The sequence below is a fragment of the Octopus sinensis genome, linkage group LG2 (genome assembly GCF_006345805.1).
Source record: "Octopus sinensis linkage group LG2, ASM634580v1, whole genome shotgun sequence".
In the NCBI taxonomy this organism is placed as follows: domain Eukaryota; kingdom Metazoa; phylum Mollusca; class Cephalopoda; order Octopoda; family Octopodidae; genus Octopus; species Octopus sinensis.
This window is the reverse complement of record NC_042998.1, coordinates 23061566-23076711: the sequence shown is the minus strand read 5'-3', so window position 1 is coordinate 23076711 and position 15146 is coordinate 23061566. Positions and strand designations below refer to the sequence as shown.

The 15146-nt window shown below is 37.8% G+C and overlaps 1 protein-coding gene across 1 annotated transcript; it reads left to right on the top strand.

Moving 5' to 3' along the window:
• Positions 1-74: 74 nt before the first annotated feature.
• On the top strand, positions 75-12701 carry LOC115229797 (protein FAM204A). The gene is made up of 7 exons (XM_029800091.2): positions 75-229; positions 3470-3557; positions 3668-3776; positions 5837-6035; positions 7082-7138; positions 9471-9520; positions 12145-12701. Exons 1-7 carry the CDS (start codon positions 191-193, stop codon positions 12185-12187), a joined length of 585 nt encoding a protein of 194 aa, XP_029655951.1. The 5' UTR covers positions 75-190; the 3' UTR covers positions 12188-12701.
• Positions 12702-15146: the final 2445 nt, after the last annotated feature.

Sequence of the window (15146 nt, the reverse complement as noted above, 5' to 3'; positions counted from 1 at the left end):
ATTATTATTTTCTTAGCATCGAATTTAAATTAACAGAGATATAGATATTTTAACCGCATGTTTTGCTATGAATTAAAAAATTTAAATATCTCGTTGTGATATAAAATTAAATGATATTAAGGCTAAAATATTTTTGTTTTATTTTGCAAGTACATAAGCGGTTGAAATTAAAAGTTGCTCCGATGACAACATGGAGAAGCCAGCCAGTGTTCGCACCGACCTGTGGGAGGTATATGTCAAATGTCTTTTTATTCACTTCATTAAACATTTTTTATTAAATCATAAATTAAAAATTACTTCGAAAGCATTAATAAATTCTAAGATGCATTTTTGTGGACTAGTTACAAGTTTAAATTTTTGCCGATCGTAAGCAAAGCATTTTAATATTAAACAGATATGAGGTACGTTTTCACTTAATTATTTCTTAGTGTCCCGAATAATGGGATGTATTTCCACATAATTTATGATAAAATGAATTCATCATGAAATATGAAATGTAACTATTGAAAGATGGCAATTCCTTTCCTGACCAGCAGAATTATAGGTGTTTAAACTCCTGACTTTGTGTCCTGATAACTTTCTGAGAAACGCATATTTTATTTTTTAATAAAATATTTCACAAATATGTTTCGGATTTTGTGGATTACAGTTATATCAAAATTTAATATGAAAATGTTATTATTTTTTTTCTTTTTCGTTTGGGTGGGGACAGAAAATTCACACCTCATCAAAATCTGTAGAAACAAAATAAACCGAGGTGTGTAGATTATCCGACCTCCCCTCCAACTTTGTTTTTCTACATCAGATTTATAATGTACACCATCTGAAATGTATTAGTAGAAAATTCTATTTTAAAATATTCATTTTTCAGAAAGTTACAGAAACCAAGTCATGAGTGGTGAATTATCCGAAACCCACACACACAAATATACACGCACGCCTCTGAAACATTTTTCCCAACTAATTTCCTTATAATCATAATCTACACTATTAGAAAAAAATATACATTTTTCAGAAAGTTGTGAAGAAACGAAATCAGTACCATTGGGGTATACATCTGAAGTTATGCCAAATTTTAATGGTCGATTAGCCAAGGTTTAAGAAAAATTCAATGAAACTAAAGATATCTTCAACAAATAAATTACTGTTTTATTACCTGTACTAATCTTAACTTTGAATAAAAACAAAATGTTTATTATACAAATGTAGATTTGGCATTAGGGATGTGAAGTTCATTTGAAATCAGTTCATTTAGCTTATAATGATTCATATATAGTGGTTTAATTTGGTGGTAGAGGCTGGACCCAAGCTCTTCACAGGCCCCAGGAAGCATCATGTCAATATGGTTGCTCTTGAACAATATAGACATTACCAAGATGGCAATCAAGTGCAGACAGTTGGCAGGGTGGATACTAAGGTCCTTCAAGACAAGAAACCATGTTGATCCTGTGGAAGATCTTTGTTCCCAACCACCTGGGCTACTGCTCTTAACTATAGTCACTACATAGTGCCAAACTAACAGCAGAGCTTGAAGCGATCCAACGCTACTACACTAAGAAGATTGTAAAAGTGCAACAGATGAATTACAGGGAGAGGCTGAAAAAACTACAGCTTTATTCCCTGGAGCAAAGACACTAGAGATATGCTATAATCTCATCATCATCATCATTTAGCGTCTGCTTTCCATGCTAGCATGGGTTGGACGGTTCAACTAGGGTCTGGGAAGCCAGAAGGCTGCACCAGGCCCAGTCTGATCTGGCAATGTTTCTACGGCTGAATGCCCTTCCTAACGCCAACCACTCCGTGAGTATAGTGGGTGCTTTTTACGTGCCACCGGCACAGTTGCCAGACGGGGCTGGCAAACGGCCACGGTCGGATGGTGCTTTTTACGTGCCACCAGCACAGGGGCCAGGCTAGGCTGGCAATGGACACAATCGGATGGTGCTTTTTACGTGCCACCAGCACGGGGGCCAGGCGAGGTTGGCCACGATTGGATGGTGCTTTTTACGTGCCACCGGCACGGAGGCTCGTCGGAACAGCGCTGGCAACGGCATGGAAAATTATGGATGGGTTAGCACCTAATTTTGGCATCAAGTGTTATATAAATGCCTAAACTGGATACCATTATGTTGTACCAAAGGTACTGTCCACCCAATCTAAAGCCAGGACCAGGTACTGCAATAGCTTAGGGCTATTCAATGCTCTGCCAGAAGAATTAAGAAACCTATGTAATGTGGATGCCTTCAAAACGGAACTGGTCATTCTCCTGTCGATGATAACAGATGAACCAACATGCCAGCATGAAGTACAGATGAGAGCAGCAGTGTCAAATCCCCTCATGCACCAGATGGGCCAACAAGCAAGGGGGAAAAGCACATGCAGGAGTGGTAGTATGAAATCCCACTACGCAGAAGAAATTAGCTAAACAACAAAGATGTGGAAAAAGTGCAAAATCACAGTGATGCTTCAGCATGATTGCCAGCCGAAATTGCGAGGATGATCCGGTTCTTGACTGAAGATTGAAGGCTTTGAATGTCACGTCCGTGTTTTTTGTAGTGTCTTCTAAATGTTTTACGTTCTTGTCCCAGTTTGTATTTTTCTACATATAATATATATATATATATATATAAATGCGATAACCTGACAAAGGAAGTGAGTTCATGGCTCGCAGGACGGCCTACTGTGCTAACCTTGGATCGTAGGGTGACCTGCTGTGCTTGAAGAGATCTATTGAGTCAAGTACATCAACGTCAAAATAAAAATCAAATGGAAATTGTAGTTGTGATATCCATGCCGATGGCACATAAAAAGCACCATCCGAGTGTGGCCAATTTATTTGACTGGCATCCATGCTGGTGGCATATAAAAAGCATCCACTACACCCACAGAGTGGTTGGCATTAGGAAGAGCATCCAGCTGTAGAAACACTGCCAGATCAGACTGGCGCCTGGTGCAGCCTCCTGGCTTCCCAGACCCCAGTTGAACCGTCCAACCCATGCTAGCATGGAAAACGGACGTTAAACGATGATGATGATATATATATATATGCATATACATATGCAGTATTTCATCTAAGGGAGGTCCCTCTGAAGATATGTTAAAAAACAAAGTTAGGCAAAGAAAGGTTCCCTAGAAATGATCAAGGATGACAGATATCAATATTTTGCAGTTTTTGCTACTCATTGGTGTTGTGTACTTACCTCACCCCTGAAACGAATTTGAAATACCCAGTAGAAGAATTATCTTTTATTTGTTTCAGTCATTAGATTGTGGCCATACTGGGGCACCACCTTGTTTATAAGATATGTCTGTCTTGTAAGATATCTAAATAACTTGATGGTCTTTAGTATCATGCTGAAGATTTTAATTTTTTTTGATTAAATGTTGTTTTTTGGTACATCTTTTTTTTTGTTTTGTTTATGGTAATAGACATCACAAAGTCATAACTGAAATTCCTTATCATTCGCAGAAATTTAAAAGGCTGGAAAAGAAGACAGATGATTTATTGAATAAACATTCAAAATCAAAAGTCAAAACTTCAGAAGATGACAAGAAAGGTGAAGTATTGCTTTTCAAATTTGATCAGTGAAATAGTTTTCAAAATATTTTTAGCTTCTTTTTATGTTTTGTTTTCAAAATTTTATTTTATTTTTTTTCTTTAATTTAGAGGATGGCAGTGAAAAGCTCCCAGATTCTTCCATTACTTCTCAGAAAAATGTAAATTCTCATGAAGAAAAACCTTCAACTGATAATGAAGAAATTCAAAACTGTAAAACGTAAGTTTACTTAATAATTTTTCTACAAATGTTTTTAATTCATCTGTGAGTTTATTAGGCTTGTTTCACATGAAATGTCGCATTTTTAATTAACTGTTATTTCAGTAATTTAAAAACTCAATTACATATACCTTGCATTTTATCTTGATTTTTTTTCTTTCCCAACAATATTGGTATACAAAATTCCTACCCATAGACCTTATGAAAATGATAACAACCAAACCATTTTGAGTGATTTTCTCATGTGAGTACAAACTGGGTCACTCTGACACAGAAGCTCTATAGAATATCAAGCGGGTCTTTGGTAATGGTTTTGTTAACATCAGAACTGTTCAGAGATGGTTCCAAAGCTCTCATTCAGGTGAGATAGCCTTGAAAATAAACCAAGGGTTAGGCCAAAATAAGTTATTTGGCATGATAGATTAAATGATTTGGTCGTAAAAATGCAAGAACAAAGGTTTGAGAACTTTCACCAGAACTCCAAACATCTTGCACTACTGTTTTTGGACACCTGTAAAAAATTGGAAAAGTCAAGAAAATCGATAAGTTTGTTCCACATCAATTGAATGAGATTCAAAAAAGCAGATGTCTTGAAGTGTGCTCCTTATTGCTTTCTTAACTGGAAAAAGACCATTTTTGCATCAAATCATAACTTGTGATAAGAAATGGATACTCTTTGACAACAGCAGGAAAACAGGACAGTGATTAGATGCAGGAGAGTCACCTAAACACTACCCAAACCCTAAAAAGTTAGTGGTCACTGTATGGTGGTCTGCAAAGGGAGTTATTCATTATTCATTTTTGCAACAAGGAAAAACAGTAACAGCAACCTCGTATTGCCAGGAAATTGATTGCATGCATTAGAATTTTAAAAAGAAGCCACCCAGACGAGTGAATAGAGATGGCCCAATTTTGCTCCACAGCAATGCAAGTCCTCACACTCCTGAAGCTACAGTCCAAAAGTTGCAAAAGCCTGAATTATGAGATTTTGCAACATCCTCTCTATTCCCCTGATATCTCTCCTACTGATCATTGCTTATTTAAGCATTTTGAGCTTTTCATAAGCAATAAAACATTCTTAAATAGAGGAGAGGTAATTGAAGCATTTGGACGGTTTATCACAGCAAAAGATGAATTATTTTTTAAAGATGGAACATATGACATAGAGAAACGTTGGGTAAACATCATATATTAACATGAATCATACTTGGATTAAATAAATCAGTTCTCTAAGACTTCTGAAACATTTTATTGTTATCTTTTTAAATAAATACGACATTTCATGTGAAACAGCCTAATATTTTTCTCTTGATAAATGAGCACAGGGCCTCATATGTATGTATATATATATATATATATATCAGCATAGGAATGGAAACAAATATCTGAAAATTACACAGGCAGCAATTCCATTCATTTTCTTTCTATAGGTTTGCCTTTGTAGCAACACTTGCCTCTTATTTATATTTAAACTTCTTTAAAAGTTAGATTATAGAATATACAGTCACAGCATTTAAGATTTGTTTGAATAAAAATAGAAGTGATATTGAATTTTCCTTGTGGGATCATAAAATTTTTTTTTGAAGATTGTCTCAAAATTTCTTCAACCTAGTAGACTTGAGATAAAAGAAAACCATAGTTGCCTCTTAATCAAAACATTGGACCATCAAAAAACTAGACCTTGTTTATTTCTAGTTAATCCAGTGCTTCTACTCAAATATAAAGCAGATGTGAAATAAATCCCAATAATTTTCTCAGAGAAAATTGAAGCTAATACAGAAATGACTTATTCGGTGATTCCATTCCTTCCTTGTTTCAATCTAGGTGGATTGAAACATTGAGAATAAAATAGTTTTGTTTGAGATACAATTTACTATAGATGATGGATTATGAACTATTGGCATACAGCTAACTTACCTGCTGACCGCTTCAACTGATATTCCTGAAGTTTTCACATTCTCTGGATGTAAGTTTGATGTCATATACACGAAAACATAGTCAAATATTCTCTTCTTCACTCATAATTGTATCTGTATTTTGTTTCAATTTTGTTTCCCCAGATCAAACTCTGACGTTGCTGACTGTGAGCATGAATGGAAGGATTTAAAACAATATCTCGATGTGAACAGTCATTTACAATACAACCCTGTTTCCACATCAGCTCCTAAATCTGGTTTGGAGAAGCAAATTAACGAAGCTATAGCAAAAGGAGACTTTGAAACAGCAGAAACTCTCAGTGACAGATTAGCAAAAAGGGAGGTAATTATCTTAGACTTTGATGTTTTAATTCAATGTTATTTGATCACTGGTACACATCGTGGGTTAGTAAACTAAGAACCAGGCCTCTAGTAAATATTCTGTGTAAATCAGTGGTTCTCAACCAGGGTCCCATATGACCATCAGGGGTCCTCATGACATTTGAGAGTCTGTTTAAAATTTTTTTTGTTTTTGTTAAAATTTATATGCAATAAATTGGTTGTAACCGGTTCCCATGCTGGTGGCACGTAAAAAACAACCCCCATACACCCTCGGAGTGGTTGGTGTTAGGAAGAGCATCCAGCTGTAGAAACCTTGCCAGAACAGATTGGAGCCTGGTACGTGGCTGTGTGGTAAGTAGCTTGCTAACCAATCACATGGTTCCGGGTTCAGTCCCACTGCATGGCATCTTGGGCAAGTGTCTTCTGCTATAGCCCCAGGCCGACCAAAGCCTTGTGAGTGGATTTGGTAGATGGAAACTGAAAGAAGCCTGTCGTATATATGTATATACATATATATATATGTATGTGTGTGTCTGTGTTTGTCCCTCTAGCATTGCTTGACAACCAATGCTGGTGTGTTTACGTCCCCGTCACTTAGCGGTTCGGCAAAAGAGACCGATAGAATAAGTACTGGGCTTACAAAGAATAGGTCCCGGGGTCGATTTGCTCGACTAAAGGTGGTGCTCCAGCATGGCCACAGTCAAATGACTGAAACAAGTAAAAGAGAGAGTCTCCTGGCTTGCCAGTCCTCAGTCGAACCATCCAACCCATGCCAGCATGGAAAGCGGATGTTAAACAGTGATGGTGATGACAATAATGATGAATACACAAAACATTTTAACAAATTTTTATACAACATCTCATAATATTTAAATGTAAAAATATAAGAGGAATTTTTTAAACATTGAATTACTCTTAGGATCCACCTGAGTAAAATTGGAAGCAAATAGTCCATAGGTAAAAAATGGTTAAGAACCACTTATGTAAAAGAAACCAAATATATTTACAAATTATGATCTAATCTTGCTGTTCTTTTTTCTTTTGCAGTTTGCTGTAAAAATTACAGGTTCTTTTGAAGCCCGGGAATACTTAAAACGGAAAAAGGTAACTAGACTCTTCTACATTTAAGAGATGAGGAATTATGTACATTATTTACATTTGACAGATATTTGTCCTCTTCTTTTTTGTTGTTAACACAACGTTTTGGCTGATATACCCTCCAGACTTCATCAGGGGTCTTGGGGAAATTTCGAACCTGGGTTCTCATTGTTGTTACTGTTGCTGTTCAGGTCACTGCCAGGAATCAAACTCGGAATTTTGGGATTAATAGCCTGAGCTCTTAACCATTTGCCCACGGGCATATAGTGTAGTGGTTAAGAGCGCGGGCTACTAACCCTAAATCCCAAGTTCGATTCCAGGCATTGACCTGAATAATAATAATAATAATTAATTCTTTTATTGGCCACAAGGGCTGACAAAAACTAATTATAACATAAAGGGACAAAACACAAGACGAAAGGTTACAAAGGGTTTTGTCCGTTTGTAAAAAACCGTGTAAAAACAATGTAACAACGAAAAATTATAACAATGAAAAACTCCCAATAGGGGGAGGCGTTACGAAAGGTTCCTTGTGGAAAAACCCATAAAAGCCACGGGAGCCTGGTCAAAAGGTGGGTAGAGAGCCCCTTTCTCCTTTTGTAATACCTTTTTAATCACAGGTGTATCCTCTGAATGGCTCCTTTCATACTGGCCATTCTTGTGACATTTATCCACCTCTCACTAAACTTGCTATCGTACAACACTTCCCTCTCTACTCTCACCTTCCTTTTCAAGTGGAACTTGAAAAAGTTGATGAGGCCTGGGCCAAAGAGGAAAGTGTCTGACCTAAGCCCTTTCAAACGGGTCCACCATACCACCTCTTTCGCTACAGTAATAATAATAACAATAACGACGACCACCTTAGGAATGAGAACCCAGGTTCGAAATTTCCCCAAGACACCTGATGAAGGCTGGAGGGTATATCAGCCAAAACGTTGTGTCAACAACAAACAAGATGAGGACAAATATTTGTCAAATGTAAATGATGTAGACTCTTCTATTTACTTATTTTCAATTTCTTAGTATTCTTAATATACATGGTTCTGGCACAGGTGCTTTTTACATGGCACCAGTATCAATAAAGTATATCCCTGCTATGACTTTATTCCTTCCCCACAAAATTTGTGTCTTTGAATCTTTGTTAAAAAATTAATATTCCCCAGAAGAGAGAAGAAACTAGAGAAGGAGTGTTAATGAATCAAGTCTACCACTCAGTTCTTCTTCCCAGTTGTTGTGATTACATTTTTTTTTTTTTTCCTTATGCAATTGAGCAAAGCATGAGCATCATACCACCTCGTTCCTGTCTTCCCCGTGTATTCTGAGATCTTGTATTACGATAAGAATTCAGTGTTATCACAAAGTGCTCTTAGTATTATTGTACTGCAAGGGAATTTCAGTTACCTGTTGGAAGATATTTTTTGGTAACTTTTGAGGTACAAGAAAAGAAACAAATGTCTTTAGAAATAGCATTAATGACATAAATGCCCCATTTCTGTTTTCATCATAACTATAAGGTTTTGTGTGGAGGTGCATGGCTTAGTGGTTAGGGTGTCGGCATCATGATCATAAGATTGTGGTTTTGATTCCTGGATCGGTCGACGCATTGTGTTCTTGAGCAAAACACTTAATTTCACTTTGCTCCAGTCCACTCAGCTGGCAAAAATGAGTAACACTGCAATGGACTGGCGTCCCATCCAGCTGGGGAACACATACACCATTAAAACCGGGAAACCAGGCCCATGAGCCTGGCTAGGCTTTAAAAGGGCACTAGTGGAGGCATGTGGATTAGTGGTTAGGGTGTCGGCATCATGATCATAAGATTGTGGTTTCGATTCCTGGACCAGGCGACGCATTGTGTCCTTAAGCAAAACACTTCATTTCACGTTGCTCCAGTCCACTCAGCTGGCAAAAATGAGTAACGCTGCGATGGACTGACGTCCCGTCCAGCTGGTGAACACATACGCCATTGAAACCGGGCCCATGAGCCTGGCTAAGCTTTAAAAGGGCATTAGTGGAGGTGCGTGGCTTAGTGGTTAGGGTGCCAGCATCATGATCGTAAGATTATGGTTTCAATTCCTGGACTGAGCGACGCGTTATGTTCTTGAGCAAAACACTTCATTTCACATTGCTCCAGTCCACTCACCTGGCAAAAATGAGTAACGCTGCAATGGACTGGTGTCCCATCCAGCTGGGGAACACATACGCCATAGAAACCGAGAACCCGGGCTCATGAGCCTGGTTAGGCTTTAAAAGGGCGCTTTTATTTATTATAAGGTTTTGTATCTCAGAAATCGACATTTTTGTCTAGTAAAATTTTTTTTCATTTCTATTTGTTTAGGATGAGGAAATGACTGTCAAAGCTAAGAAAAAGAAGAAGCTGCACTGGGGGTAAGAATTTTGCATTATTAGAAATACGATCGTCTTTAATTTGGTTATGAAGCTAGAAGCTTTGAGGGGAGGGGTTAGTTGATACCATTGACTCCAGTAGTTGCCTGGTGGCTATGTGGTAAGTAGCTTGCTTACCAACCACATGGTTCTGGGTTCAGTCCTACTACATGGCACCTTGGGCAAATGTCTTCTACTATAGCATCAGGCCCACCAAGGCCTTGTGAGTGGATTTGGTAGGCGGAAACTGAAGGAAGACTGCCGTATATATATATATATATGTGTGTGTGTGTGTGTGTGTGTATATGTTTGTGTGTCTGTGTTTGTCCCCACAACATCGCTTGACAACCGATGGCATGGCTGCAGTCAAATGACTGAAACAAGTAAATGAGTAATGGCTTCAGATTTTGGCACAAGGCCTGCAATTTTGGGGGAGGGGGTAAGTGGATTACCTCGGCTACAGTGCTCAACTGATACTTAGATAATATTCTTTACTACTCTAGGCACAAGGCCTGAAATTTTAGGGGAGGGGGCCAGTTGATTAGATCAACTCCAGTACACAACTGGTACTTAATTTATCGACCTCAAAAGGATGAAAGGCAAAGTCAACCTCTGATACTGAAATAATGAAAACGTGTCGGTGACACATAAAAGCACCAACCGATTGTGGCCGTTTGCCAGCCCCCCATGGTCCCTATGCCGGTGGCACGTAAAAAGCACCCACAACACTCACGGAGTGGTTGGTGTTAGGAAGGGCATCCAGCTGTAGAAACACTGCCAGATCAGACTGGAGCCTGGTGCAGCCTCCTGGCTTCCCAGACCCCGGTCAAACCGTCCAACCCATGCTAGCATGGAAAACGGACGTTAAACGATGATGATGATGATGATGATGATGAAATGGAACTTGGTCAGAATTTCTAACCATAGGCTCATAGAATTAGAGGATAAGTGGTCAAGTATCACACAGTCCTGTGGACACTTTACATATTCTCAGGCAGAGTCATATGAGACAGTATGGAACAAAGCTGGACCTTTGAATTACTGGTACAAGCCATCCTATGGGCTCCCGAACACTTTTTGTTGAAAGATTGTTGGAAGCTGTTTAGTATTGTTGAGTGATTCTAAGGCTGTGAGCTGGTGGAGCCATTAGCACACCAGGCAAATTGCATTGCAGTATTTTGTCCATTCTTCCAAGGTTGACTTTATCTTTCATCCTTTTGGGGTTGATAAAGTAAGTACAAGTTTAGTACTGGGGCCAAGGTAATCAACTTACTACATCATCATCATCATCATCATCGTTTAACGTCCGCTTTCCATGCTGGCATGGGTTGGACGATTTAACTAAGGTCTGGCAAACCAGATGGCTGCACCGGGCTCCAATCTGATCTGGCAGAGTTTCTACAACTGGATGCCCTTTCTAACGCCAACCACTCCAAGAGTGTAGTGGGGCTGTCCAAGAATTTGGACCTGGAGATCTCCATTTCCAGCGACTTCGACGGCCACCTCCCAGTAGTGTCGGGCGTCAACGAAGAGCCCTCAACTACAAGACAACCAAAGTTTTTTTTCTCAAGATCTGGGGTCTCCTGCCCCTAAGCCCTAGACCATCACCTAATCACCCTTACCTGTCTTGTTGCTTAACAACTATAACAGAGTGTAGTGGGTGCTTTTACGTGCCACTGGCACTAGGGCCAGTGAGGCAGTACTGGCAACGGCTATGCTCAAGTGGTGTTTTTTACGTGCCACCGGCACAAGTACCAGTAAGGTGACGCTGGTAACAATCACGTTTGAATGGTGCTTTTTACGTGCCACCAGCACGGAAGCCAGTCAGTTGCTCTGGCAGCGATCATGCTCAGATGGTGCTCTTAATGCTCCGCTGGCAAGGGTGCTTCTCGGAATTGCTGGCCTTGTGCCAAAATTTGAAACCAATATTGTGGAGTGATTGTAAAAGGTAAACTGAAGGATGTATGAAAGTTTTGGCATGTCAATTATCAATTCTTTTTTTTCCTTTAGATATTAGCTCATTTTTGCCAGGGAGCAGTGTAACTGATTTATTCAACCCTAGTTAATTGAGGGGAAGGGTTAGTTGATACCAGTGTAATTAATTTATTCAACCCTAGTGTATTTTTACTTATTCTAATGTCCCTGGAGAAATGAAAAGTGATGGGATTTCAGTTTGTAACTTAAAGGTGTGGAATTAAATGTTGCAAAACATTTTAGCAATGCATCTGTTAAGGAATTCGCTGATATTAAATCATTCAAAACAAATGTTTACTTCATTTTTGTGTTTGGTTTACAAGATTCTTGATGTGAATTTGTGTCTTGGGAGGGTCATTGCACCAATAACATACTCACTTGTGCAATATCACTTCATTATTGTTAGTCAGTTGGTTAAATATCTAACCAACAAAACTAATCAATTGTTTGTTTAACCAACACATTAAACAAACAATTGATTTGTATGTTGATTAAATATTTAACTGATTGTTTAAAAATAAAGAAGTGATATTTAACCAGTGCATGTGTTATTTGTATAATGACCCTCCTAAAACACCAAGTGTTTATTTTTTTTGTTTTTGTTTTATTCATGTCAATATGTATATAATTTGAGTTTTTCTCTTTTTTTATAGATTTGAACACAAACAACGTTGGGAAATGAAGGGAAATATGTGACTACTTTGTTTTTTATTCCAAGAATATCTTAAAGAATGGAATGTGATTTATGAGTACTGGATGTACTCTTAAATAAGCATGTCTTCTATCACTGAGATGAGGAGAAAGATGACTTCATGAAAACATAAACCTATGATAGGAAATTATTTCAGAATTCATGAAAATCTAAGCCTTGTATAACAGCTATATAACATCATCATTATCAACTTTATATCATAGGCTGTTTGGGTAACTCTGAAGACCAACAAATTCACGTTTTCCATTTCTTATAATTTTTCTCTATTTTTGAGACTTGGTGAAGTTCATGTTATCCTAATGTTGAAGCTATCTTCCATCCTTCCCTCTTCTCATCTCCCCTACTTCATTCTGGAATTATTCCTTACAAGATGCTTTTTAAGCAAGACATACCAACATGTTCCCATACTGCATCAGTTTTGTCTCTTCGTGATGCTCATCAGGTTGTTGTTTAATCCAGTGACTTCACAGCAATCCCTTTTTTCTTTTTTCAGCTTCCCTATTGAAGACAGAGTCACAAATAAGATGCAGAGAGCATCACAATAACAACTTTTCTTCCATGTCCTATTTTAGGCCGGTTGAGTAAGTTGTTCACATTGTGCAAATCTCCATGGTCTTTTGAGTAACATGGTAACCTCACTAGCACTGGTGCCATGAAAAAAGTACCCAGTGCACTCTGTGAATCAAGTAGAGGCAACACAAGGTTGCCTGGAGTGAGACACTTCATATAGTGCTGGTGCCAGGAAAACATGTACCCACATATAGAGGCATAGCTGGGCGTAACTGGCACCCAGGGCTAGCACCAAAATTGCACCCACCCCCACTCTCACCAAAAAGTGGGTCAGTGCATGCATTTTGTGAGCTCAAGTAAAAACACCTATTCTGTCTAGTAGCGTGGATGGTGATAAACAAAACAAACCATGACTGACAATATAAAAAAAAATTTTTTGAATGGCTTAATTAGAAAATGATCTTGGCGAAAATTATGCCCCCTTCAAAGTGGCATCCAGGATATGTGGCCTGCATATGATTGTCATTTGCTGGAGATTGGAGATAATATTATTGGCATTAGAATTTTGGATGAATAAGTTAAGAAAAATGTTCCATTGTCTTATAATAGCTTCCCTTGATGTAAAGGATGTTTCCCTATTGTTTGAGTGTAAAGCAGCTTTAAAACCACACACATTTGTTTGTATATATTAATAAAATTGAATTGAATTTATCATTTAATGATTAAATTATTTAATTGTTCAATTTATTGTTTTGGTTTCCATTTCTAATTTATATGTATACACACACACACATATATATACATATATATATATATATATATATGCTGAGACCCCCTTCGGTCATGAATGACCATGGGATTGAACCTAGAAAGATACCCTCCCAGGCACAAGTCCGGGTAAGGTTGTTTATGGAAGACCAGCAGTCACCCATGCATACCGGCCTCCCTTCTCCACACCACTGATGTTATGCAAGGGAAAGGCAAAGGCTGATACAGCTTGGCACCTGTTATGTCGCAACTCATTTCTACAACTGAGTGAACTGCTCAAGAACACAACACGCAGCCCAGTCCGGGATTTGAACTCACAACCTCACGATCGTAAGCTCGACGCTCTAACCACTGAGCCATGCGCCTTCACTATATATATATATATATACCTATATATATATTATATATATATACATAGATATGTATGTGTGTATATTTGGCTGCTATTCTCTGTAGGTTGGGGATGAGCAACAATGCAGATATTCTTTGTGCCCTTGTAACATTGATTTCAAATTTTGGTACAAGGCCAGCAATTTCAAAGGAGGAGGTAAGTTGATTATATCAACCCCAATATTCTTCTGGTACTTATTTTATTGACCCTGAAAGGATGAAACGCAAAGTCAACCTCAGTGGAATTTGAACTGAGAATGTAAAGATGGATGATAGGCCCTTGTTATATTAATTTAACCCTTTTGTTACCGTATTCATTTTGAGATGCTCTCTGTTTGTTTCAATTGATTTCAAATATAACAAAGAATTTAGTAAAATAACTTAGTTATCATTCAGCTTAGTGTTAGGAACATAAATTGTGACTAAGGTTTGGTGGAAGATTTTTATTCAGAACTTATGAAAACAAGACATTTGTACTACAGAGCCAGAGCCGGTTTCAGGTGGGTTGGTAACAAAAGGGTTAAATTAATCATTTGTTAACCCTTTTGTTACCATATTTCCGTTGAGATGCTCTGTGTTTCTTTCAATTACTTTAAATATAACAAAGAATTTAGTAAAATAACTTAGTTATCATTCAGCTAGTGTTAGAAAGATAAATTGTGACTAAGGTTTGGTGGAAAATTTTAATTCAGAACTTATGAAAACAAAACATTCATAACTACAGAGCCAGGTTGGTATCAAAAGGGTGAAATTAATTATTTGTTAACCCTTTCATTACCATAAATATAACAAAGAATTTAGTAAAATAACTTGGTTATCATTCGGCTGGTGTTAGGAACATAAATTGTGACTAGGGTTTGGTAGAAGATTTTAAGACACAGAGCTAGAGGCAGTTTCAGACAGGTTGGTATCAAAAGGGTTAAATTAATCATCTGTTAACCCTTTTCCTACCATATTTCTGTTGAGATGCTCTGGGTTTCTTTCGATTATTTTAAATATAACAAAGAATTTAGTAAAATAACTTAGTTATCATTAAGCTAGTGTTAGGAACTTAATTTGTGACCAAGGTTTGGTGGAAGATTTTAATTCAAAACTCATGAAAACAAGACATTTGTACTACAGAGCCAGAGGCTGTTTCAGCTGAGTTGGTAATAAAAGGGTTAAATGCTAATGGTTTATACAATTTGTAGGCTCATAATTAGAACTTTTGAAAACAAGACATTTGTACTCAGAGCTAGAGGCAGTTTCAGGTGGGTTGGTATCAAAAGTGTTAAA